Here is a 23,360-nt window from a genome sequence, read left to right on the forward strand (position 1 = left end):
CCCAGCTGCGTCACGCGAGCGTCGATGGGGTCGGAAGAGCGATGACGTCTCTTCGACTTCTTGTGCTTACCTGACGACTTCGAGCCCGAAGACCGACGGTGACTCCCGGAGCTATGATGGCTCCGACCCCGCAACCGTTCCCTCGACCTCCGTCTGGACCGGGACCTGTCGCGGTGCGGGGCCGACTGCCGCAACTCGAGCGGCTTGCGGGACCGCTCCCGCCTAGCTTTCGATGTCAGGGCTCGGCAGTCGGGGCAGGACTTGTCGTCGTGGTCGACGCCGAGACAGTGAAGGCACCGGCGGTGAGGGTCGGTCACCGACATTAGTCGGTCGCAGTCCTCACAGGTAAGGTCAGGAATCTAATACTAACCTGTTTCTTTCAGATCTTTACTTACCTGTACCGCCCCTAAATCTAGTATTTAGGGGCAACCCTGAACCATACCTCCTCAGAAAAGAATGGACCAGAAGAAGAGAAGAAGGACAGAAGAAGCCTTGCTGAACTAAGAAGAGGAGGACGCCCACTGACTTGGCCCCAGCCCTACCATCCTGTTTGCACCTAAAATCTGCTCCAGCAAAACCCCGGTGTGTCCTGCAGCTAGCAGCCCTCAAGAACCTAAAGGACCTGCCCTGCCTTCCAAAACCAAGACTTTGTCTCCAGTGAGCACCTGATTTGCTCACCCACAAACTTTTGCTCCGGCCAAATCTGCGAGTCTGCACCACTCTGCACCCGATGCCCATGGCCCGAGTTCGAGTGGCCCAACACCACAAGGAGGTCTCCATGGTGATCCTGACCTGAGATATGGTGATCTGGTGATCTCTGACCTGCCTCATCAACACCTGCAGCCCCTTTCTGGAGGATTCCCCTGACCGCAACCGGAGCTGTTAAGAAAACCTGATGCCTAAAAACACCCATGCACCCGATGTCCCACGGCCTTGGGTGGCCCAAACAACGGTGTCCCAGCATCCCTAGGCATCCCAACTTACCTCTTCAACCGGTGGAAGATCTTTGTCCCTGAGCCTGCAGTGTTTTTTGCAACCGGAGAATCCTCATTGATATCAACAGGGCATCCGACGCCAAAACAGCACCCTGCACCCAGCTGCCCCGGTGCCACTACGAGTGTACTTTGGGTGCTAACTCGTATCCCCCTTTGCCCAGAGCCTAACACCAGGAGCTTTACTCCCACAACCTTCTGGCCTGCTTATGAGCAGTAAACAACCGGAGGCCCCTTATCCCCCATTGGATAACATTGCTTCTCAGCACTCTGCCCCAGTGTCGCTGACGGTGTTCTGAGAGTGTATCCTCGACCCTGGTTCCAACCCCAGAATACCAACTCCCACAAATAAGTGCTTACCTGTAAAACTGTTAACTTCATTTCGTTCCATAAAATTGAATTGACTGCTTTTCCTTGAAAATTCTTCTAAGTGTGGAGTTGGGTTGTATGAAACACTGAAAGACTGCAAATTTACTAAAAGTGAATGACTTACCTTGTGTCTAAGAAATGTCTCAATGTGATATCTGAGCAAAAGTAACTTAAAAAGTAATCTAAAAATTAACGTGCACAGTAACCTGTAAAGTAACTGAAAAGTGATTTTGAACTGTTGACTTACCTGTAATTCAACCAACTGCATTTGAACCTGCATTCAGCTGTAAATCACTTCATAAGATTTTGCAAAGTATTATTTCACTTACCTGCACCAGGCTTGGCTTGGTTCTAGAAATAAAATAACTAAATAATATTGTTGAAACACCAAATTGGTCTGAGTTCAGTTTTTTGAGTGTGTGACATAATTTCTTGCCTGAGGGTGCACAACAAATGCTTAACACTACCCTCCGATAAAGCCTTACTGCTCACTTACACTACTACAAATAGAGAGTAAGGTGCTATCTACTTTTACCTCTGCCTACCTTTGGGGTTCCACTGGACTCTGTGCACACTATACCTCATTTTGATATAGAATATACAGAGCCAGCTTCCTACATTCAAACACTCTTAAAAACACTTACACTCATTTGATGATGTCATCAATGATGCCATTTGAGAAGTCATCAGTGACTTCATCAGTGATGCCACTGACCGTGTCATGACTGATGTATTATGCGAGTTCATAAGCAGTGCATTACCGGGGCATAAGTTATAGTTAGCCCAGGTAACTATACCTGCTGAATTTCACTGGTTTTGTGTGTGACATCTGAGCCTAATTATAATGTCCCTGTAATCTTTGTTTTTTTTCAGAGAATTTCTGAGTTTAAAAAAAAATGTATGTTCTAACTATAGCGACCCTATAACCTTTATATATGTATATATATATATATATTTTGTATATATTGTAGGCTTGTTTTCCGTCAGCTCCCCCTCACTCGCGACCGGGTGCTGCTCAGGCGGGGTTACTGACACCACGCTGGTCCCTTGCAGACAAAAGCTATCAGTACAGAAAGTACGCAGCACTCACAGGGACGAGTCCAAAATCCTTTATTGGACTAACACACTTCTAAGACGCGTTTCGGCAACCACCTTCGTCAATTAGAGGCCGGCGCCACCATTAGGCAGAGTTTAAGTACATCCGTTCTTTGTGCAGGGAACCGGCGCTGCCTCGATCCTTCACTTTTCTGTTTATAGCGACCCTATAACCTTTATATATATATATATATATATATATATATATATATATATATATATATATATATATATATATATATATATATATATATATATATATATATATATAGGAAAAACTCCACAGCCACTTCCCATCACACTGCCCGGCGAAGCAGGAGACAGTCCACAGGATCTGGTGAAGATGTTTTATTTTTGGTTCTCAGGTAAAATCAGCTACTACGCGTTTCGGGCTCACAAGCCTTTACATATATACACACAGGCACCCACATATCACACAACCAGCCCAGTTAGATGACACAAAGTAAATGGGGGAGTGGGAATATAACATCCTATTTTCACCTCATGGTGTTTGTGAAAGAATGGCACCTTTCTGCTTCTGGAATGTAAACACTACACACTGCCATTCACTACAGAGATGTGTAGTCGAGCAAGGGACTATGTGAAATGGTTTATAATGGGCATTAAAACTGAATTTACTGAATAAAGACACAAATGGAATCAAATGCTTTTTAAGCATTTGTAAAGGTCAATTCCATCTCCCAACATATCCTTATTGTGACTTCTTGTGTTCCTCTCATCTGAAAAATTCACCTAACAATTCCTTGTTTTTAGTTCTCTAGATATGTCTTCTTCTCGCTGGCTAAAGACCCATGGCTTGGTTGCTCAGCATCTTACCATAAGGGATCTCCTGGCTCCCACGGCTGTCCGTCACACAGCTAAATATGTCCCGGTTCTGGACAAGCACATTGTTTCTAAAGTATTTGATGAGGTAAGTGTGGCTTTCCTTTTATTGAGCTGTCTAGTTTTTTTTTTAGTTTATGGCATCCTTAATTTCTCAGTGTAAAAAACACTGGTTGATGTAAGTTTAGGGTGAAAAAGTGACCTGTGCAAAGAATGGATGGACGGTCCTTGGTTTAGTGGAGGGGGTAGTCTTTGACATTTTCAATTCATTCATTCTACTGGCCATAATTACCCTACCATAGCTTCAGTTATCTTAAACGACTCTCACACAAACATCTCATAAAAGATTTCTTTTGAGAAAGTATTGCTAACCATTATACTTCTGAAAGTTTTCGACAGTCAGTACACCATGGTTGATGCAATGTTTTACCATGTCGTCAGTAGTGCACTCTGTACTGCTTGATACATTTCACTGGACATATCCCTAATAATTGATGCTCAGACACTAGGGGTCTGAATGGGGAGTCTAATTCTAAGACACAATCTCACAGGAAAGCTAAAGAGTGGATTATGGGGCACAAAAAAGAAATCACCAATTCAAGATGAAAGAGGCTGAAAGCTTGTGTAGATAAAGAGAGGTAGAAATGTAAGGGTACCAGAGGGCGGGAAAAGTAGGAGAGAGAGTGCAGGTAGACACCAAAGATGGGTCTAGGTGGTTTACGCCAGTGGTAAAGGAATTTGCAAGTCTGAAGAAAGTAACCAAGGAGCACAGCCAAAGAATAATTTAATATCTAAAAAAAAGGGCTTCATGTGGAAAAATAAAGAGGACAACAATGACTGTAAAAGAAAAATTTATTAAATGAATAAGAGGAAATCCAGAAATAAATACATAAATAAATAAAACAAAAAGAAATTAAAATAGTAAATTAGGAGTGCATCCTTGAGCTGGAACAGGGAGAACAGACCTTTTTCTAGTTATGTTAAGGAAAACACACATTTGCAGGTTTTCCTTTTGCAATGTTATTCATTAACAATTATAGTCAATGGTATATGTTTGACAATAGCCTAACTACCAAAAGCCGGGTAGGTGTGGAAACGTTTACTCTCCTGCATTGAATATCAATGGAAACTCGTTTTGCTAGACACGTTTGATCCCTTCGCCACAGACATGGCTATGACTTTCATCGCCTGTCTGAAGGATGTCCTGCCTTAGATCCTTGAGAGTTATCTTTAATGTAATGAAGAAAAAAATTAAATTTTGTTGATTGGGCAAGTCAGCAAACATTTGATAAACAGCAACTGGTAAATGGGTCTTCCTGCTTACCCTCCTCCCACTACAGTCGCTAAGAACCTAGAGGTAAAGAATGATGACAAGCTGTCTTTACAATGATGTCTGTGACTGGAACCTGTTTTGCCTTGTTCAGTTTAATTTGAAAATGTCTTGAGATCCTACCTTTGGAGGTGCATAGGACTGCTATCCAAGCACTGATAACATCTAAGCTAGATTAAGACAATATCCTTTACCTTGGCCTACCAGAGTGTTGGATTAGAAAGCTTCAGGTGGTACAGAATTCACCTGCTCACCTCATCTTGGGTTTACCTAAGGGAGAGTCTGTCTCACATAATCCTATAGATTTGCATGGCTCTCCATCAAGAAAAGGATCCTTTATCAGGTTCTTACTCTCACCTATCGGTCCTTCTGCAAGCGCGGTCAATAGGATCAATAGGATTGTACAAAGCAAACCCTCTAGAAATCTTTTTTCTTCTCAGGGTTGCCTGTTGCAGTACCTGGGGGTATCTCTTATATACAGGAATTGCACAACATAAAAAGCAAGCCTCTCTTAAGTATTTGTGAAGTGATAGCAGCAAGCTATGTGCCTTTGTTTCCCCTGCCTTGCATTTTCTTATAGATGTGAGGCTCAGATAGTTCCCAGCCAGGATAGTGGAACAAAAGGACGCCTGGCTTATTCGACCTTTGTTATGTGGGCCCAGCTGGATCCTGAAATATGAAAGGCCCTTTGCCACCTGCATGTTGCTACTCGAAACGAAAGTAGACAAGTGCAGGCGCTGCTGAATGTGTCTCATGTCGGAAAATGACACCGGTGTTGAAAAATGACACCAGGACAAGGTCCGCATATTACAGTGTGGCCCACTTCTTGCAGGGTGGATGGCATGTGCCCTGGGGCACAAGGTTTGAATACTGACCTTGGCTTAGTATCATATGAATCCTGCCAATCTCCCTGTACCGTAAAATAAAACGAGTAACATAGTCTCTGCCTGATGTGAAGCAGTCTTATGTCCTTGGGCAAGTATCATGCTATGTAAAACTGCCAAAAAACAATGGAGATTCTGCTTGTTACCCATGCTGTAATGTCATCCTCCAAGAATTAAGGTCCAAGTATTAACATTTGATGTCAGAAAGAGATACCAGCTAGCCGCAGAATTGCACAGCGTGAAACTGGAAAAGTTTGGATCAATTCTGGGTTTTCTGCTTGACCATACCTCTTTGTTTATTATCCGACATGAGAGCACCTTCAATATCGTGAGTTCAGAATGTGTTCTATATGCAAAGGTCTCTTTCGTTTTATTTAGCAGACTATCATTTTGCTCCATTTATAATTATATTTTAGCCGACATATAATAATAATAAGCACATTTATAAAGCGCCTGGTTACACTAGGCCAGTGTGTTCTCGCGCTGCGGTGCAAGACTGCCCATTGACCACAACACCCTATCCAGAACCTGGAAGACTAACCAGAAGGGAAGAGATAGGTTTTCAAATTTTTCCGAAAAGTACCCTCCGAGACCTCCAGGAGGAGACTAACGAGGAGCTTGTACATGTACATATGTAAATATGACCCTTGACTTACCTCTTAGTTCACCAATAGAATTATCATCATGGTGGGGCAGTAATGTTTCTCAGTTAATGTATAAAAACTAATTTTTCATAAACACCTCAATGCAGTGACAATCTGAAGTGCTAAGGTGATATGCTTCCGCATGTTAAAGAAATACAGGGGTATATTTACAATAGAATGACAGAGCGTGGCGTTAAGCTAAAATTGCTAACGCCACGCTCAGCTATTCTGAAAACAGAGGGATGCGCTATATTAACAATGATACAAGATACCCATGCGTTTTCCCTAGCTCTGTTGCTAAATTCAGCTGCCGGGCGCCAATGCAGACACCCTTGCACCATAGTGCAAGGATGTCTGCGTTGAGGGAATGATTGTTTATGTGCAGGAAGATGTCCCTTCCTGCACATAAACAATCACTAGTGTTGATTTGTAACTCCTATGTGTGCTGCATTGTGCAACACATATAGAAGTTGCAAATCATCATTTTTTTAATGACTCTTTACGTGCAAGAAGGAACACCATCCTACACATACACAATCATTTCCTCAATGCAGGCACCTTTGCACTTTGGTGAAAGGGTACCTGCGTTGGTGCTAAGCAGCTTAATTTAGCGCCAGGGAAAACTCAGTGGTACGCCATATCATTGTAAATACAGTGTATCCCTGCGTTTTCAGAATGGCAGAGCACGGCATTAGCAATTTTAGCTTAACACCGCACTCCGTCATTATATAGTAAATATGTCCCTGTATTTCTTTACCACGCTGAAGCGTTTCACCTTAGCACTTCAGATTGTCATTGCATTAGGATGTTTATTAAAAATGAGTTTTTAAACATTAACTGAGAAACATTCAACACACATAGACACTTCAAACATGAGGAGAAATTTCTCCTTGTTTCACCATGTTAAGACCAGGTTATTTTGGCCTTAATTTTGGCTCTGTCTCATAATTACGCCACCCTTGCAAATAGAGGGCAGCGCCAAATCAATGGGTGTTGTGGCGCGACGCCCACCGCAACACCCATTGCCTGCCCCTTTCACGCTAATTGTAGTGTGAAAGGGGGGCCTTATTAACAAGGAGACGTTAAGCCACGTGAAATACTCCAGTTAAGTAGAGGTGTTGCACAAGATAAATATGTAGGGCAGGATTCATTCTGCCAGGATGCTCGTCTCACAAAAATTAAGCCTGAATAGGAAGCACTCACAGATATAAAGAAAGCAGGTGCCTGAGTTAAAGCTCTATTTCGTAGCTTATTAATCAGCTTACCTTCTTGCGCATGGTCATACTTACTTAACAATATTTACCCCATTGGGGGCTCTGAATCCCTTGCTTTCACGCTAAGACTGTCTCCAGGCCAAGCGCTTAAGGGTCTGTTGGTCTACAGGCCTCCTGGCCCGGTGGGCTCCTTTTGGGAGGACCTACAGACAGCCATCTCGGAGCTGGCGTTGTCTGCACAGCATTGTTTGCTGGCAGGCGATTTCAATTTTCATCTTGATGTCACGGACGACCCGGATGGGGCTAGATTGCTGGATATTACATCTCCGCTTGGCCTGGCACCGTTTGTGTCGGGGCCTACACACGAGAAAGGGCATACCCTTGATCAAGTGTTTTCTTCTGTCCCTATTGTCGACATTGAAACGTGGCCTGTGCTCTGGTCGGATCATAGGCTGATCGGGTTCTCTGTGTTAGAGAATGGGCGGTCTGACACCTGCGCCCCCACGGTACCCAGATCGGCCTCGAGAGCGTTACACAGAGTGACGCCTGCTATGCTAGAGCAGGCGCTCACGGAACATCCTTGTTCTCTCTCGGGGGATCCGGAAAGAGACACGGAGGCCCTGCAGCGATGGCTGACTGAGAGGTTAGATGACCTTGCCCCCAGGGCAACCCCCCGGTCCACGGCGAAACGGCAATCTGCGCCTTGGTTTACAGAGGCGCTACGTATGGCTCGCAGCCAATGTAAGGTCGCTGAGCGGGCCTGGCGCCATCAATACGATGGGGAGGCCAAACTCGTCTATAGGTCGGCGGTGAAGACCTATCACCGTGATTTTCTTGGTGCCAAGCGGGAATACCTTGCCAGGAGGATTGAGGCGTCGGCGAACTCTTGTAAGGAGATCTTCACGATTGTGAAGGAGTTCACGTCTCCCACTTCTTATTCACCTCCGCCTGTATCACCTGATGCGTGGGCGCGTGATCTTGCCACCTTCTTCACCGACAAGATTAAGGCTATTCAGGCCTCCTTCTCGGAGAGCACGGTGGAGGGTTGCTGTGATCTTGGGGCAGGACTTGGAACATCGGCCATGCCTATGGCTATCCTGGAGGACTTTCCACCTGTCTCCAGTGACATGTCCCGGACTCTGTTAGCCAGTCTTAAATCTGGCTCCCCACTTGACCCCTGCCCCGCCAAATTTTTGGCCGGGATGGCGGCAGTGGTGAATCCCCTGGTCAACCCGATCCTCAATGCCTCCTTGAGCGAGGGGAGTGTCCCACGCACCTGGAAAAGGGCGATGGTGATCCCCCTCCTGAAAAAGCCTGGTCTTGATGCCGAGGCCTTGGCCAATTATAGGCCAATTTCACTTCTCCCGGCTCTGGCCAAGATCACCGAGAAACATGTTCATGGCGTCTTGTCGAACTTCCTAGAGTCTAACAATCTGCTCCATCCATCCCAATCCGGTTTCCGTCCGAATTTCAGTACGCAAACAGCGTTGGTGGAGGTCTCTGAGATCATCAGGGAGACCTTGGATGGGGTGGCAAGGCCATGCTAGTCATGTTGGACCTGTCGGCGGCTTTCGACACCGTCCCCCATAAGGCGCTGCTCGCCAGGCTTTACGACATCGGCCTAAGGGGGACGGTGCTCAGATGGTTTACATCTTTCCTGGAGGACCGCCGCCAGACGGTCTGGGTTTCCCAGAGCTCCGCCGAGATGCCGCCATTGGGTGTTGGGGTTCCACAGGGCTCTGTGTTGAGCCCGACATTATTTAACATCTTTATGTCCCCCCTGGCGGCTGCGGTTGAGGCTTACGGAGCCCAGATCGTGTCCTACGCCGATGACACACAACTCCTCTTCACATGTGAAAAAGATCAGACATTTGATGGGGAGAGAATCCGGGGCTGCTTGGACAGGGTCTTCAGCTGGTTCCAGCGAAATTGTCTGAAGGCCAACTCCAGCAAGTCGGAGGTTCTTTTCTTCGGCTGTGCCTTCGATCCCGAGTGGCGGCAGTGGTGGCCGGCCCCCATGTGTCCTCCGGCACAATCGTCCTTGGTTGCCAAGAACCTGGGTGTTAAGCTTGATAACAAACTTTCTCTGAGAGCGCACATCCTTGGCCTGTCCGGCACCTGTTTCGGCATCCTCAGAATGCTCCGCAAGTTTCTTCCCTTACTGTCTGTGGAGCACAGACGGATTACGGTGCAGGCGCTCATCGGATCTAGGCTAGACTATGCTAACGCCCTTTTCTTAGGCCTCCCGGATTATTTGGTTCAGCGTCTGCAGGTGGCACAGAACTCGGCAGCCCGGGCAATCTTTGGTCTGCATAGACGAGCACGGGCTTCTGTGTTGCTGCAGATGCTCCATTGGCTTCCAATCCGGAAGCGGATTGTCTTCAAATCTATGACGCTGGTGCATAAGGCTTTGTTTGGCTCAGGCGCAGGATACCTGAAGAAAAGATTAGCTTTCTATCGCCCTGCTCGCTCACTGCGTTCGGAATCCCTTTTCACTGCTGTGGTCCCACGCGTGAGGAAGGCCCGCATTGGGGGGCGCTCTTTCAGCCTTAAGGCCTCCCAGCTGTGGAACTCGCTTCCATTGGCACTCCGTAGCACTCCCAACCTGCTTCAATTCAGGAAGAATTTGAAGACTTGGCTTTTTAATCACTCTGTTTAGGTGGGTTTCTTTCTCCTTTGGGTTCTGTTTCACTTGTTATGTTGATTATACACTGTAAGTTGCCTGTGGAAAGCGCCGGGACACTCTTTTAGAGTAGCCGAGCGCTATAAAAATGCACTTTAACATAACATAACATTTACAATTAATTGCTCTAATAACTTATCAATTGTTTAAAAACATTTTATAAATTATAAATACATACATACACATACAACAATAATATAAATAAAAATATCAAAACTATATATAACAAAGTTTAAAAAATAATTTTAAATAAATTAGACACTACATTAACTAAAACAATAAATATTGGATAGCGTAGGGGTTAAAATTACTATTCCAACTCCAGAGGGTGCAACAGTAGGGAAAGCGTTGGATAGCGTAGGGTTTAAAATCAGTATTCCAACTCCAGAGGGTGCAACAGAAGGGAAAGTGTTGGATAGCGTAGGGTTTAAAATTACTATTCGAACTCCAGAGGGTGCAACAGTAGGGAAAGTGTTGGATAGCCTAGGGGTTAAAATTACTATTCCAACTCCAGAGGGTGCAACAGTAGGGAAAGTGTTGGATAGCGTAGGGGTAAAAATTACTATTCCAACTCCAGAGGGTGCAACAGTAGGGAAAGTGTTGGATAGCGTAGGGGTAAAAATTACTATTCCAACTCCAGAGGATGCAACAGTAGGGAAAGTGTTGGCTAGCGAAGGGGTTAAATTTACTATTCCAACTCCAAAGGGTGCAGAGTAGGGAAAGTGGTGGATAGCATAGGGGTCAAAACAACTTACTAATAATAAAAATAATATATTTTTTTGTAAAGAATAACAATTAAATTATTAATTTACAACAAAATAATTAACAATACCAAGAAATATTTAAAAAATTATAATAATTACAAATTAATAATTAATTAACAATTACAATTAATACAATTAAATAATAATTACTAAACATTTCTTTACAAATAATAATAAAATAAATGTAAAAAAATCAATATTACAAAACAATAATTAATAAAAAACATTTAGCTATTAATAATTAGTTAACAATAATTTATTAATTAACACACATAAATTTAAAAAATCAAAGTTAATTACCAATTAATACTTAATAAACAATTCATTAAAAACTAAAATAATTATTAAACATTTATTACCAATTAATAATTGATTAACAATAATTTAACTATCAATACTCAACACAATTTTTTTTATTTAATTACAATTAAATTACTTCCCACCCTATTACCCCATAACTTCACAACACACTTCAATAATAAATGAATACACTTAATATAATTACGAATTAATCAATTAATAAAAATTAATTACCAATTATTAAAAATTAAATACAAATTAATAAAAATGAATTACCAATTTATAATTAACATAAAAATATTTATCAATACCAATACATAAAAATTACATATTTACTTAATTACATTTAAATAACTTCCCACCCTATTCCCCTATGCATCCACAACCCGCTACAGAACTAAAACGCAAAATTTCATTACAAATATTTAATAATTCCTAAAAAATATTTAATTAATTTACTATAATTAAATTACTTCCCACACTATTCCCTTATAAACCCACAACCTGCTACGGTACTAAAACAATTAATTTACTTAAATAAATTATTATTAACTTTTAAAAATGTAATACATATATTTTAAAATTAGTACAATAATTAACAAAAATTATAAAAACACACATATAAAATAAAATACATAACACTAATATTAATATCGATATAAGTAACATCGATATTTTTGCTATCGATATTACTAACTTCGAAATTAACAAAAACGATATTTCTTACCTATAGGTCGATATTCTGGTTGTCGATATTCTTGATTTCGATATTCTGTCCCTCTGAAATTATTGACTCAATATTATTGCCTGTTGATAAAAAAATAGATATTTAGACTGTTTACCCTAATATACATTAGCGGCATACTATGTTTTCCCGCCTGTTGGACTTTGCCCTTTTTGCAGGGTCATCCCAGAACTTTTTGCCTTCGTCCTATATTGTTTCTGACCTGTTTTTGTTGGTTTTATGACTCTGGCTACCTTACCACTGCTGATCAGTGCTAAAGTGCATATGCTCTCTGTGTAACAGTACTATATACCCCTGAGCACACAATAAGATAATATAATCAGTATGTCCAATTGTCCTTGTACTTCAAATCAATCAGTAGACCACAAAGTAATAACACTTTAGTCAGTAAAATATCTCTCGATTGTCCTTCAGAGTTTTATTCCAAATGTTCCAAGTTAGATCCAATTCCAAAATGTATTTCTTCAGTACATCAATTCAATGGGGATAGTAAAGTTGCCAACACGTGTTTCGTCGTGTGTACATTCCACACATAGACTTCCTCAGGGCTGTAACACAATATACACAAAAGCCCTATATTAGAATCATACATATTATTGATATCTGGGAAAGAAAAATATAGTCCCCATCACCTCCGAAAATTATTAAGTGCAACTTATGTGTAGGCTCCAGACCGGAGAAAAGTAGGAAAAAAGAAATCCACCACCTAAAAACCACCGACATATGTTGTATACCTTATGACCCAAGAACAGAAGAGTGAGAGGGCAGTGTAATAATCAACTGGAAAAATATTTACAATCCTCTCTATACTTCTGACCTCCACTCCAGTATAAATTCGACCTAATGTCTGAATGGTAAAAAACAGACATTTAAAAATATACTCCAAAATATATAATCAACTACTCCCTACGTTCTTAGCAGAAGCCTGCATATTAAAATAAACTCATATAGTTAAGGAACAAAAATCGCGCGTAATGGCTACATCATGATATGACATGATAATCATAATGCGTATATCCAGAAATGGACCCACCATTAACTTACGTATGTCATTTCAACACCCTAATTCGGGTACAAATAAGAAACTCACCCAATATCATGAATTAATTCCTTCACATGAGATATCTTATTCTCAGAGTCACAGTCGTTCTAAAAACAAAAATATCCGTGTAACATAAAGTGCACTGAGCTGTCTGTGCATATATCGTGTCAATGAAATCTCAGTAAGAGAGCCTCCACTCACCCATTTTAATATGCAGGCTTCTGCTAAGAACGTAGGGAGTAGTTGATTATATATTTTGGAGTATATTTTTAAATGTCTGTTTTTTACCATTCAGACATTAGGTCGAATTTATACTGGAGTGGAGGTCAGAAGTATAGAGAGGATTGTAAATATTTTTCCAGGTGATTATTACACTGCCCTCTCACTCTTCTGTTCTTGGGTCATAAGGTATACAACATATGTCGGTGGTTTTTAGGTGGTGGATTTCTTTTTTCCTACTTTTCTCCGGTCTGGAGCCTACACATAAGTTGCACTTAATAATTTTCGGAGGTGATGGGGACTATATTTTTCTTTCCCAGATATCAATAATATGTATGGTTCTAATATAGGGCTTTTGTGTATATTGTGTTACAGCCCTGAGGAAGTCTATGTGTGGAATGTACACACGACGAAACACGTGTTGGCAACTTTACTATCCCCATTGAATTGATGTACTGAAGAAATACATTTTGGAATTGGATCTAACTTGGAACATTTGGAATAAAACTCTGAAGGACAATCGAGAGATATTTTACTGACTAAAGTGTTATTACTTTGTGGTCTACTGATTGATTTGAAGTACAAGGACAATTGGACATACTGATTATATTATCTTATTGTGTGCTCAGGGGTATATAGTACTGTTCTATTTCTGTTTATAACAGAAAGACAGGGGTGTTGGATACACGCCCTTCCTCTAGATGCACCAAATCTGATTGAGAATATAGGTTACACATTTCCCTGATATTAAGAGGAGCGCCCTGAGTTTGTTTGTATCCCATTCTTGAAGTTTATTTGTCAAATCAGGTGCAGACCCATTGGGATTTAGCATTATGAATAGAGATCAGGAAGCACAAGATCTTTTCAGTAATTTACAGACAGGTAGAACCAGTAAGCCCACAAATGTGCAACAACCTACTAAGAATGTAGGACTTAAGGAGAAATTTAAGAGATTAGAATATCTCAAGAAACAAGAATTGAACAAATGGTGGGACGCAGCCACCCTGAAACAGTATCTGACCCTCAACAGAATACCGAGGGGTCTCAGATCTCAGATAATGCCTACCTACGAAGACCTGGAATTAGACTTATTAGACAGATGGGAAAAGGAATTAACATCTTTCTCCAGAAATTTGATTAATTTACTTATCGAAAACGCAGACCGTAAAATTAAGAAATTACTGGAGGAAATACATAAAATTGAAGAAGAGATTAAGGAACTTAACATGCCTGAGGCTACTATAAAAAATTACACGATCCTTGATAATTATTTAAATGACCTTCAGGCTGATATTAAACGTAGAAAGGCACGGAAATTACAACGAGATGAGAGGGATTATAAATCTGGCCGTGTTTTCACCTTTGCAAAACGTTTTGATTATCTGATTCAACAATCCCGTGGATCTAAACAGAAGTCAACTGCCACACCTAGTGTTAGTGCGAGTGAGGCGGAACTATCCTCGCTAGCTAGCAGTGAGAATGAGGAGGTGGGAGGTGCATTACAGGCTGATGGAAATGTGGAGGACAATAGTAATTTTTTAGAAGAAGTGAAACGGGTCAGAATAGGGAATCGGGACAGTACCTTCAAAGGCAGAGGTGGGGGACTGTCAAGACAAGACGAGGATCAAGGGGCAAGGGGTCAGCAGGCTCCAAGAAGAGGAATGAGACTCAGGTCGTGGAAAGAATAACTGAGGGTCCCAATGTACTAAATTGGGAATTGGAGATTATTAATCTGTCAAACATGAATTTTACTGATGATATGATCTCTCTGTTAAAAAAGGGTCTTGGTTTTTGTCCGAATGTATCGCCGGATTGGTATCATGCTAAAATTGATGTATACAAGTTTGTTAGATTGTTGAAAATTAAGAAACATTTTGTGTATGTACCTATTAAAGTTATAAGTTCTGAATATTCACAGACCCTAAGTGATCTGAGTATAGAGGGAGCAAATGCAACCAAACTACTACTTTCACTCACAGAAAATTAACATGATCCCATCACGATGGCAAAGTTATTGGATGATCTTGAAATTAACAGATATATGAGTGAGAGCAGTGGCTTGAAATTAAAGTCAAAGTGGACACCACAACTTAGCACTGGTAACACAATAGATACCTTTCATAGAATGGTGGAATTGGATATAGATAAGATGATTGAGAAGGGCTCTAGAAGTGGACATCATCGAAAGCCAGATAACCTGACTACCTCAGAGAGGGCAGCACTTAGGATCTTGAGAGATAATGACGACATCACCATTCGTATGGCGGACAAAGGTGGTAATATTGTCGTCATGGATACCACTAAGTACAATGCAGAGATTTATACGCAATTAGATGATTCTCGATACTATGAGGTACTTAATGGTAATCCTTTGGATAAGTTAAAAACCAGTATTAACATCAAACTCAAGGAGTGGTATGACCTGACTTTGTTGGACATTGATGAATATAATTACCTGATTGTTTCAACACCTAGAGCGCCCTGCCTATATACGCTACCTAAAGTTCATAAGAACAGAGATAATCCACCAGGAAGACCAATTATTTCAGGGATAGGTGGTCCCACAGAAAGGATCTCACAGTACATTGATGTATTTCTAAGACCTTATGTACAATCGTTGCCCTCTTATATTCAAGACACGAAGCACGTGCTTAATATTATGTCAGATGTGACATGGGAGGAAGGGATGTACTTGGTGACATTAGACGTAGTCTCTCTTTACTCTAATATTGAACATTCCCTTGGTATAGCAGCAATAGAGACCTTTCTTAACAAGAGATCAGTGGAGTTTTTTGAACACACAAGGATGCTGTTAGACATGACCGATATTGTTTTGAATAACAATGTGTTCTTATTTGACCAGAAATGGTACAGACAGCGCCTTGGGACCGCGATGGGTTCCAGATTTGCTCCGTCTTTTGCTAACCTCTTTATGGGGTGGTTTGAGGTGGAGTGGATCTGGGGCCATCGGGGACAGAGATGGATGGATTATATCCAATACTGGGGCAGATATATTGACGACTGTCTCATGATCTGGACTGGTTCGCTTGCAGACTTACAATGTTTCTTTGATTACCTGAATGGAAATGATGTTAACCTACGGTTTACTACCAAATATGACATGAGGAGAATAGAATTTTTAGATGTTGAGCTATTTGTGAAGGACATGAAACTCTGCTCGAGGATGTTCAGGAAAGATACGAGCTGTAATGCAGTGTTATATGCAACAAGCTGTCACCCTAATTGTCAGAAAAGATCTATTCCCTATTCAGAAATGACTAGAGCAAGGAGAAATTGCTCGGAGGATGAGGATTTTGAATATAATTTACTGGATATGTCCAATAGATTCATGGCAAGAGGCTATAACAGAGAAGTGATTGGTAAGGCTAGGAGGAGAGCTAGGAATCTACAGAGGCAGCATACTTTAGCGAGCAAAGAGACAATTGGTGGTCGTACAGATAAAGTGAGGCTGATCACACAATACAATACTGAGTCCAATTTATTATATTCTATTATTAACAGACATTGGCATTTATTGAAGGCGGATAAAGATTTGCTGCCATTCATAACTACGAAACCTTCTATTACGTACAGGAAGGGCAGAACTCTAGCCAACGATTTGAGCCCAAGTTATCCCATTAAAACCAGGAGAGAAGTTTGGTTTAATGATCTTAAGAAGGGCTTTCATAAATGTGGGCGTTGTAACTCATGCAGATGGGCAGAGAAGAAAGTGCTCCAATTTAGTTACAATGGCTCAGATACATATGGCATTGATGTATTTATCAACTGTGACACGACTTATGTTGTATATGTCATTTCCTGCTCATGCGGTCAGATATACGTGGGTAGCACCATTACGAGATTGAGAGATAGAATGGTGGAACATTTCCGAGCATGGACGAATGGTGATACTAGATACCCAATTGCAGCCCATAGTGTACAACATTATGATAAACAGTAACAGCACCAATTTAGCTATCATGGAATTGATCATGTTGCACCTGACCCTAGGGGTGGCAACAGACAACTTAAGTTAAGAAGAAGAGAAGTAATCTGGATTATGAAGCTTCGGGCAGTAAGCAGGGGTTTGAATATTGACAATGAGTATCAATATTATTTGGGGCAGGATTAACTATGTCCATGTTGATGATTTTTGCCTCATATCTTCTGATATGTGATCATATGTACCTGATATTTGAAGTGAAAAAATCTTTAATGCACTGTGTCGGTTTTTCATGTACTGGGTAATGTATAGGTTGAGAAGTGGATTCATCGTGATATAACTTTAATGTCTTTCTTCTCAACTGTGAGTGATTACTGCCGATATGATCTGATGTTTTCCTCTGAATTTAGCCTACAAGTACTGCTTTTTACAGATATGTACCATTGTATGTTATATAATGTTTATAGGTACATTTTGTATAATAGGAAGTTGTTTCTCCTTCCTTTGGTGGGTGATCTGCCTATACACCTTCTCTATCCTCACCTATACTGTATATCTTACACTACACCTGGTTACACATAGTGTCTAGTTATCTCACATTAGCTTGGACTTGACCATGGAACGCGTCTGTTATTTCAATATGACTTGTGGGTCATTTACGCGATGATTAACTTGATAACCTTATGAGTAACTGTGTTCTGACTAACTAAGACTATCTATCTATGCCTTGTTCTTTATCCACTCTATTCTGCAATGGATAATAATTAAAACCTGTAGGTGATAGTCTCACGATTAAGAAGTATCTAATCTTTTAACTGGATGGATTAGAATATTTTCGTGTCTCTAACAACTATCAATGACACGTACGGAATACTCGCGGTGACATAATACTATTAACAGTCACACGACGTATTGTTCATAATTTTTATCGGGCACGGAGGATTGGTTATTTTTAACAGTACTATGTCGATAAATAATGTCGTATCGAAATAAAGTGGACACTTTATATGAACGTAGTGGAAAAACGAACAAAGTAAGTACACCACTACAAGATGGCGACTACGGTTTATCCTATATTTAGCCAGTTTAAGATGGCGCTTGTGGCTAACGCCGGAGTACAGCGAGGACACTTACCGCTGAACTACGGGTAAGTGTCTTCTTGCTCTGAGACCGTTACCGGGTCTTTATGAGAGAGCAGATGATATTTGCAGAATACTTGGTCTCCAACGTATTCCTTCGTGTTTTAGGTTCGGACGGTGATGAATTTCTACTGATACAGACTACCCTCGGTAAGATGACAATGTGGGGTGAGATGTGCACAGATTTTACGACTATAACCTAGAAAACTACCGCTTACAGATTTTCCTACATTTCTTGATTTCAAGGTCCTATGACTACCTAGATTTTGGCTTATAAAAGAGATACTACTGAATGGAACAGATTCGTCTGGGGACCGGGCAGAACTATTGTGATACGAGGGTGAGAACCTACAAGATCTATTGTTACTGATACAATTAACAGATTGATGTGAGTGTAGAGTATATATATTCTCTTTACTTTTTAGTGCCCCAGCATACAGAGACACGCAGTATTGGAGTGGGTGAGTGGAGGCTCTCTTACTGAGATTTCATTGACACGATATATGCACAGACAGCTCAGCGCACTTTATGTTACACGGATATTTTTGTTTTTAGAACGACTGTGACTCTGAGAATAAGATATCTCATGTGAAGGAATTAATTCATGATATTGGGTGAGTTTCTTATTTGTACCCGAATTAGGGTGTTGAAATGACATACGTAAGTTAATGGCGGGTCCATTTCTGGATATATGCATTATGATTATCATGTCATATCATGATGTAGCCATTACGCGCGATTTTTGTTCCTTAACTATATGAGTTTATTTTAATATGCAGGCTTCTGCTAAGAACGTAGGGAGTAGTTGATTATATATTTTGGAGTATATTTTTAAATGTCTGTTTTTTACCATTCAGACATTAGGTCGAATTTATACTGGAGTGGAGGTCAGAAGTATAGAGAGGATTGTAAATATTTTTCCAGGTGATTATTACACTGCCCTCTCACTCTTCTGTTCTTGGGTCATAAGGTATACAACATATGTCGGTGGTTTTTAGGTGGTGGATTTCTTTTTTCCTACTTTTCTCCGATCTGGAGCCTACACATAAGTTGCACTTAATAATTTTCGGAGGTGATGGGGACTATATTTTTCTTTCCCAGATATCAATAATATGTATGATTCGAATATAGGGCTTTTGTGTATATTGTGTTACAGCCCTGAGGAAGTCTATGTGTGGAATGTACACACGACGAAACACGTGTTGGCAACTTTACTATCCCCATTGAATTGATGTACTGAAGAAATACATTTTGGAATTGGATCTAACTTGGAACATTTGGAATAAAACTCTGAAGGACAATCGAGAGATATTTTACTGACTAAAGTGTTATTACTTTGTGGTCTACTGATTGATTTGAAGTACAAGGACAATTGGACATACTGATTATATTATCTTATTGTGTGCTCAGGGGTATATAGTACTGTTCTATTTCTGTTTATAACAGAAAGACAGGGGTGTTGGATACACGCCCTTCCTCTAGATGCACCAAATCTGATTGAGAATATAGGTTACACATTTCCCTGATATTAAGAGGAGCGCCCTGAGTTTGTTTGTATCCCATTCTTGAAGAATGCTCTCTGTGTAAGTTGTTGTTATGGATTGGTGTTTCCATGATTGGCTATTTGATTTACTAGTCAGACCCTAGTACAGTGGACTGTGTGTGCCCAGGGCCTGTAAATCAAATGCTGCTAGTGGGTTGCAGCACTGATTGTGCCACCCACATAAGCAGCCTGTAAATGTGACACACTTGCCAGTCCCTACACCTTCCCTTTTCTACATATTAGTCACCCCTAAGGTAGGCCCAAGGTACCCCTGTGGGCAGGGTGCATTGTATGTGAAAGGTAGGGCATGTCCTGATAGTGAAATACTGCAAATTTCCTTTTTTTACTATTGCAAGGCTACCTGTTCCCATAGGACAGAATGGGGAGTTTGTTTATAACATCTCATAAACATAACAAGCCCTGGGAACAATGTAGAAAAAGAAAGTTTGATATGCCTGAACTCAGAATGTTAAAATGCATCGTTTAGTGAGGGTGATTTTTACATTCTGTGTTTGAAAATACCACTTTTAGAAAGTAGGTATTTTCTTGCCTAACTATGCAGTGTGCCTCTGCTAGGGTTGTGTATTGCATGTGTGGCTTTTGGATGACAGTGGTTGGAAAGGGGCTGTGGCTCCATACGTCTGATGAATCAGTGCTTGGCTGAATAGACCTGGGCTGCATTTAGAGTAGGGGGAGGAGATTTCCTTTCACCTGAATGGGCCTTGTCTGCCTTCAACAATGCTGGCTCCACCTCCTGCCAGGGAGCTGCACCAGTGAGAACAGAACTGGATTTGGCTGGGTACAGACACTCTCTGCCTTCAGAGAACAAAGGATTTGTGTGTATAGAAAGTGGGGCCCAGACCCCATACTTTTAGATCACTTCAGGGAAATGAAGAGGAACGTTTGCCAAAGAGAAGAGCCGGAGAAGCTGAGGAGGAATACTGCCCTGTGCTGTTTGCTGTCTGAGGTTGGCCTGCAGTGGCTGCTTGCTTCCAAGGAAAGGAGAAAAGGACTTTGCTGTTTGCTTTGTCACCTGCTCGAGGAAAAGATATCCAAGGGCTTGAAACTGAGCTGGACTCCTGTTCTGAAGTCTCAGGAACACAAAGACTTCACTTCTTCTGTCTGCTTCAGCTGCCACAGAAGGAAATTGCAACACCGACGCTAGCAAGTGACTCCGTGACCTGCACCAAAGCTGTGGGCATTGTTCCTAAAGAGCACGACGCACTGCCCCGACTTGCAACATAGGCCTGACGACTGCTGCCTTACTGCATCAACTCCAAAGCTGCCATCGTGGCCACTGCCTGCACCGGAGCCAAGGACACCACTCATGGCGTCCACAACGCAACGTCCCAACTTGCACCATTGCCCCGACCTCACAGATGCCGGTTCTTCATCAACGCGGAGCCGATCCTCGACGTGGGTGACTCCCAAATCCATTGACATTGCACCGTCGTAAGGAACAGACGCCTCACTGCCATCGTGACATCACTTCCCCCAAACAGTAAGGAACCAGCGTCTCACCTCCCCTGCACGCAATAAGGTAAAGAGGCTTCACCTTCCCTGGGGTCGTAAGGAACCGACGTTCCTCTGCGACAACGAAGCATCACCTCCCTGACGCCGTGCACCGTCTTTGCTTTTATCGTTTTCCAAGGTACTGCTCTTTGTGGGCCCAACGACGCGCACCTCGCGGTCGGCGCCTTACTTTGGGATTTTTCTCTGCCACAACATGGTTATAACCCCAGGTGGAGTTATTTGTTGTTACAAACTGTATTTGAGAAAATAACCTATTTTTAAGGATATCTTGATAACTGTATTGTGGATTTTATCCTTTGGTCTTGTGTTGGTTTAGTTAAAGATTACTTATTTGTCTAAATTGGTGTGGTATCCATTTGTTTTCACTGCATTACTGTATGTTCACAAATGCTTTACAGACTGCCTCTGAGATGAGCCTGCCTGCTTGTACCAAGCTACCAAGGGATTGAGCAGTGGTTATTTTAGAAGTATATGCCCCTTACCCTGACTAGAAGCAAGAGTCCTTATTAGGACAAAGTACCTACCTCTGCCAACTATGGATACCCATTTCAAACACCTCCCTTTTGCCAGAATGATGGACAGTTTGCTAAAACGACCCCTGAGCATTTCCCGCTTGGTGGCAAATTTACAGACACACAAGGTCAATGGAGACATTTCTTTGGGTTCTTTACGCAGCTGTAGTGTAGGAGAGGCACTATACATTTACACAATAAGGTAGCACTTCCTAATTAGCCAGTAGAAAGTACTCCAGTTGAGTAGAGATGTTGCACAAAACGGTGGCCTCTTATTGGATAAATATGCAGGGCAGGATTCATTCTGGCACGATGCTGGTGTCATAAAAATTAAACCTCAACATGAAGCAATTACAGATATAAAGAAAGCAGGTGCCCGAGTTGAAGCTCCACTTCTGTAACACAGTTATCAGCCTTACTTCATGAGCATTGACCAAGAATTTCCTTCTCGTCGTCTGCTGATGAATGAATGAATGAATGAATGAATGAATGAATGAATGAATGAATGAATGAAATTACTTATAGAGCGCACGATGGCCAAAACGGCTTCCTGGCGCTGGGAGCTCTAAAGAACCGAACAGACAGGGCCAGGAGGTTTAGCGGGGGTAGGCCAGGGCAAACAGAAAAGTTTTCAGCGCTTTGCGGAAGTGTGAAAAGATAGGGATCGAACGCATAGAAAGAGGAAGGGAGTTCCAGAACCGGGGAGCAAGAACAGAAAAACGGGTTCCACCAGTGCGAGATTTGTGAAAGCGGGGAATGGTGAGGAGGGCAGAAGATGATGAACGGAGAGTGCGGGCAGGAGTGTGAAGGGAAATCAAAGAATTGATGAAAGCCGGTGCAGAGTGATCAAGGGCCCGATAAACAAGGCACCCTAATTTGAACAGAGATCTCTGAAGAATGGGCAACCAGTGAAGGGATTTGAGGACAGGAGTGATGTGATGGGTTTTGGGCAAGTGAAAGATAAGACGGGCAGCCTGATTCTGGATAGCTTGTAAGCGGCGGGTTTCATAGGCAGGAGTGATCAAGGGCCCGATAAACAAGGCACCCTAATTTGAACAGAGATCTCTGAAGAATGGGCAACCAGTGAAGGGATTTGAGGACAGGAGTGATGTGATGGGTTTTGGGCAAGTGAAAGATAAGACGGGCAGCCTGATTCTGGATAGCTTGTAAGCGGCGGGTTTCATAGGCAGGAATGCCAGCGAACAAGCTATTGCCATAATCAAGGCGGGAAGTGATAAGGGCAGAAATAATGATTTTAAGGGAGTCAGGAGAAAAGAAACGAGAGATTTTCCGGATCATCCGGAGGGAAAGAAAACAGGAGGACACCACGGCACTGACCTGGCCGTGCATGGACAGGTCCTGTCTGACCTTGATGCCCAAAGTTTTAACAGAAGGAACGGGGGTGGGAGGGGGGCCAAGAAAGGGAGGCCAGAAAGCAGGGGACCAGGGGCTGGATGAGCCGCCAATCAGGACAAGCTCAGTCTTATCTGGATTGAGCTTGAGGTGGTTGGTGCTCATCCACCCAGAAATAAAGACCATGGTAGAGTGAAAAAAGGATAGGGAGTG

At 42.0% G+C, this 23,360-nt stretch overlaps 1 protein-coding gene across 1 annotated transcript in view; it reads left to right on the plus strand.

The window, feature by feature from the left end:
* VWA3B (von Willebrand factor A domain containing 3B) overlaps positions 1–23,360 on the plus strand; it is a 981,637-nt gene that overhangs the window by 491,064 nt on the left and 467,213 nt on the right. Inside the window, exon 19 of the mRNA XM_086934174.1 lies at positions 3,231–3,387. Coding sequence (XP_086790300.1) covers positions 3,231–3,387 — 157 coding nt within the window. The remainder of the gene's footprint in view (positions 1–3,230; positions 3,388–23,360) is intronic.

This window comes from Lissotriton vulgaris, chromosome 8 (genome assembly GCF_964263255.1).
Source record: "Lissotriton vulgaris chromosome 8, aLisVul1.2, whole genome shotgun sequence".
In the NCBI taxonomy this organism is placed as follows: Eukaryota; Metazoa; Chordata; class Amphibia; order Caudata; family Salamandridae; genus Lissotriton; species Lissotriton vulgaris.